Raw genomic sequence first — 5000 nt, forward strand, 5'->3', positions numbered from 1 at the left:
TCTATCTATCGATCTATCTGTCTATCTATTTATCTTTCTATCTCTCTCTACATCTCTCTCTTTTTCCCTCTCTCCAATATTCTAGTTCTCTAAATTCATATAAGTTTCCCCCTTTCACAAAAAAATCACTTATTTTATTTATATCACCAACTGCTACATCGCATTTACAAAATTCTCTTTCCTTTCGAGATTATTTGAATATTCAAAACTATTTTCACTCACTTTCCCTTTGTGTCAACAGAATAAAGTGGTGACCGTGGACGGGTCAAAGGTCAAGCTGCAGATCTGGGACACGGCAGGCCAGGAGAGGTTCAGGAGCGTGACCCACGCCTACTACAGGGACGCCCACGGTCAGTCCGGCGGTCAAGGAGCGGTTGGGTCAAGGGGAGGTGGGGGGGGGGGGGATTTTATGATCCGGAATGTTTGTTTGTTTGACTTGGCTGGTAGTCTATGATTTTTTTTTCTCTCTCTCTATCTTTCTTTCATTTTTTCTTTCTTTCTTTCTTTGCCTTTTTTTATTTATTTACGTTTTTTCTTTCTTTCTTTTATCGTACTTGGATTATATTGAGAACTGAGATAGAGTATTTGCGCGCGCGCGCGCGTGTGTGTGTGTGTGTGTTTTCTTGGTCTTAATATTTTTCTTGTTTTTTTTCGATGAATGCTAGGAGACGGAAGAAAAGAAAAGAGGAGATGCAGGAGAGAGAAGAGAAATGGACACACACACACACACACACACACACACACACACACACACACACACACACACACACACACACACACACACACACACACACACACACACACACACACACCACACTCACCACTCACACACACACACTCTCTCTCTCTCTCTCTCTCTCTCTCTCTCTCTCTCTCTCTCTCTCTCTCTCTCTTCTCTCTCTCTCTCTCTCTCTCTCTCTCTCTCTCTCTCTCACACACACACACACACACACACACACACTCTCTCTCTCTCTCTCTCTCTCTCTCTCTCTCTCTCTCTCTCTCTCTCTCTCTCTCTCACACACACACACACACACACACACACACACACACACACACACACACACACACACACACACACACACACACACACACACACACACACACACACACACACTCACACACACACTCACACTCACACACACTCACACACACACTCTCTCTCTCTCTCTCTCTCTCTCTCTCTCTCTCTCTCTCTCTCTCTCTCTCTCTCTCTCTCTCTCTCTCTCTCTCACTCTCTCTCTCTCTCTCTCTCTCTCTCTCTCTCTCTCTCTCTCTCTCTCACGCACGCACACACACACACACACACACACACACACACACACACACACACACACACACACACACACACACACACACACACACACACACACACACACACACAACACACACACATACATCCATATAAATAGATGACTAGATTGATAGATATGTCGATAGATAAATGGAAAAAAACATCTATCAGAGTTTGCCCAATACACTAGACTTCATATGCCCGCGGACTCGTCTCGAAGCAATAACACCATCTCTCTATTTCATTATCTTTTTATTGAAATGTTGCCTCTCTATTTTGATTTCAATATTTATTTTATGTGTTTGTTTTGTTTTTGTTTTTTCCATTTTATTATTATCATTAGAGGTACTAGTAATGTCACTATTAATATTATCATAATTATGATTATTATTATTATTATTATTATTATTATTATTATTGTTGTTGTTGTTGTTGTTATATTATTATTATTGTAAAAGTTTCTTTAGATCTGCTGACTAAAATCAAACACCGAGTCACTACCAGCGACCTAGGGTGATTGAAGTTTGAGGTAATGGAACATCAACAAAAATATGCAAAAATATGCAGAACAATTACAAATTAATACATCCAGTCAAGTCAAATACTTCAGATCGAATAGGCTGTTCTGAGAACATGCGCTGTGCTGTTTAAAACTATTTTTTGGACTTCTAATTTTGGATTTCCCGGTATTTGTTCAAGAAACTTATCAGTACCTTTCTTTATAAGGCCAAGTGCTCCAATAACAACAGGCAAAGTTTTGGTTTTTAAATGCCACATCTTTTCCACCTCTATTTCCAGGTCTTTATACTTTGATATCTTCTCGATCACTTTCGTTGAGACGTGTCTGAAGGGATGCTCATGTCTATAAACAGGCAGGTGTTGTTTATTTTGTCCTTGATGATGATATCTGGACGATTCGCCTGTATAGTACGATCTGTGTGAATTGGAAAGTCCCACAAGATTGTAGCATCTTTACCTTCTGTAAGTGGCTCTGGATGGTGTTCGTACCATTTATCTTGCGTCCTATAGAAAAGTGCTTGCAGATCTTCCAATGCAGGTACTTGCCCACTCTGTCGTGGCGATTTTTGTACTCATTCGGTGTTAATATTGAGCAACCAGACACAAGGTGATCAATCATCTCACCCTTGTCTTCACAAAACCTACACTTTGGGTCAGTGCCATTGTGCAAGATGTTAGCTTGACAGTTTCTGGTAAACAAACTTTGATCTTGGGCTGCAAGAATAAAACCCTCTGTTTCCCCTTTAAGTCCAGAGCTTCTAAGCCACTTATGGGTCGCGGTTTCATCTACATCAGCGTGTTTGCTTCGAGCTGCAAACAGTCAGTGGAGAGGCTTTTCATGCCACCAAGATTCAAGTTTTTCTTGTCCGACCTTCTTCGCTTTTTGTTTTTTATGTTTAGCAGCCAATGTTGGCGACATATGTTCGATGTTTTCATTTGCAGTACCCAGTTCCTGAGAAAACTTATCTGATTCCTTTACTACCGAGTGTGACCTTTTGGAGTTTTCATGTACTCTAACTAACTGAAGCATCCAATCGTTGGTTAGATCTAAGTATTGCAAGAGACCAATCATAGTTGTTTTGTATGATGATTCCAACTGCATCATCCCCCTACCTCCTTTACTTCTAGGGGCGTACAGACGGTCCACGTCTGATTTAGGGCTGTTGTTGTTGTTGTTATTATTATTATTATTATTATTGTTATTATTGTTATTATTATTATTATCAATAACATTATTATTATTGTTATTATTATTATTATTATTATTATTATTATTATTATTATTATTATCATTATTATTGTTATTATTATTATTATTATTGTTATCAATATTATTGTTTTTGTTGTTGTTGTTGCTGTTATTAATATAATTATTATTATATTATTTTATATTATTATCAATATTATTGTTGTTTTTGTTGTTGTTGTTGCTGTTATTAATAACGTTGTCATTATCATTATTTTTGTTACTAGTAATAGTAGTAGTAGTGTAGTATAATTATTATTGTTATTATATTATTTATATATTATATATTATTTATTATTATTAATAATATTTATAATTATAATTATTATTATTATTATTATTATTATTATTATTATTATTATCATTATTATTATTATTATTATTGCTGTTGTTGTTGTTGTTTTTGTTGTTATTATTATTATTATTATTATTATCATCGTATTGCAGGATGCTCTTCTTTTATGAATATATTTTATGTGTCATTTTTAGCATTCCCACCAGAAAAGGAATTCATTTTTTACCCGAAAAGTGGCGACTTTTTTTCCTTTCTCTTTTACATTTTGTCTACATGTCACGTTTCTATTTCTATTTCTCTCGCTTCTCACCTGTCTATGTACCTCTCACCCTAAGCCAATGAAATCTTTAATTTCAACTCCCTCTTCTATGTTTTCTTGCTATGGTTTTATTACTTTTCTTTATTTTCTCCCTTCTCACCTGTCTGTAAATTCCAATTTACTCCTTCCGCTTCACCAATCTGTAGGCCAATAAAAACTATTTTGATAAGGGAAATTTTTATTACTGCGACCGTTTTTCATCAGTTTCTCATCCCTTTCTCTACTTTATTATTTGCCTTTTCTTTTCTACTGTTGTTTATCTCCTTCCTTTTTCCTTCTCATTTTACAGGTACTGTTTCCTCTTTTCTTACAATATATCCCAACCGTACCGCGTTTGCCCTTAACACAACAAAACCAATAAAAAAACAATACTTATTTTCGTCTCCTCCGCCTCTTACTTCTTTATCTCTCGTTGCCTTCCAGCTCTCCTTCTCCTGTATGACGTGTTGAGCAAGTCCGCCTCTTACTTCTATATCTCTCGTTGCCTTCCAGCTCTCCTTCTCCTGTATGACGTGATGAGCAAGACCAGCTTCGACAACACGAGGGCGTGGCTGGGGGAGGTGCACGAGTACGCCCAGGACGATGTGGTCATTATGCTAATTGGTGAGGCTTTCTTAGCCAGGTGTTTTTGAACGCGTTTCAACTTTTTTATTATTAGTGATCTTATTTGGTGTTTGTTTGCTCTTGTGTTTTGTTCTGTTTGTTTGTATATTTGTTTTGTTTGGAAAATAGTATGTTCTTTAGTTTTACTCAGATTAATTGTCTTCGGCTTTTATTCTTTTTTTTTTTACAGTTTTAAGCTTTCACGTGACTTTTATTTGCCTCATTTTTCCTATTGGTTCGACTAACCTGAGCTGTTCTCTTACATAACGTCATTCATGGCCAGGACCTTCTGTTAAGATTATGTCTTGTATGTTTTGTATTTGATTTTCCTCTTTTAAGTGTCTTGACCCTTTATTTCTATGGATGAATTAACTATTTTTACTCTCTTGATCATAATCGATATCATATCACTACCTTGAACCAAGTCATCATCATTATTATCACAATTATTGTTTTTAGAACTGGTAGTGATGTTGATGCTGATGATTATATTAATATAGAAAATGTTAATACTATTAATCATTATCTTTAATATTGTTATTATTATTACCATTATTATTGTTGTTGCAGCTGTCATATTATATTTATTATTACTATTATTATTTCTATTATTATCTATAATTATTATAATGATTATCATCAGCAGCACCATCATCATTTATATAATCGTTATGATTATTTTTTTATCAGAATTGTTATTATTGGTGTTATTAATGATGTTGTT

General features: G+C 35.5%; 1 protein-coding gene across 3 annotated transcripts in view; it reads left to right on the forward strand.

Moving 5' to 3' along the window:
* Window positions 1-5000, forward strand: part of LOC119578957 (ras-related protein Rab-26-like) — a 22156-nt gene that overhangs the window by 13847 nt on the left and 3309 nt on the right. For all 3 annotated transcript variants that reach the window (XM_037926638.1, XM_037926639.1, XM_037926640.1), the window contains exons 4-5: window positions 242-350; window positions 4166-4276. In XM_037926638.1, the coding sequence (XP_037782566.1) occupies window positions 242-350; window positions 4166-4276 (220 nt within the window). The remainder of the gene's footprint in view (window positions 1-241; window positions 351-4165; window positions 4277-5000) is intronic.

Source organism: Penaeus monodon, chromosome 11, assembly GCF_015228065.2.
Source record: "Penaeus monodon isolate SGIC_2016 chromosome 11, NSTDA_Pmon_1, whole genome shotgun sequence".
Classification (NCBI taxonomy): Eukaryota; Metazoa; Arthropoda; class Malacostraca; order Decapoda; family Penaeidae; genus Penaeus; species Penaeus monodon.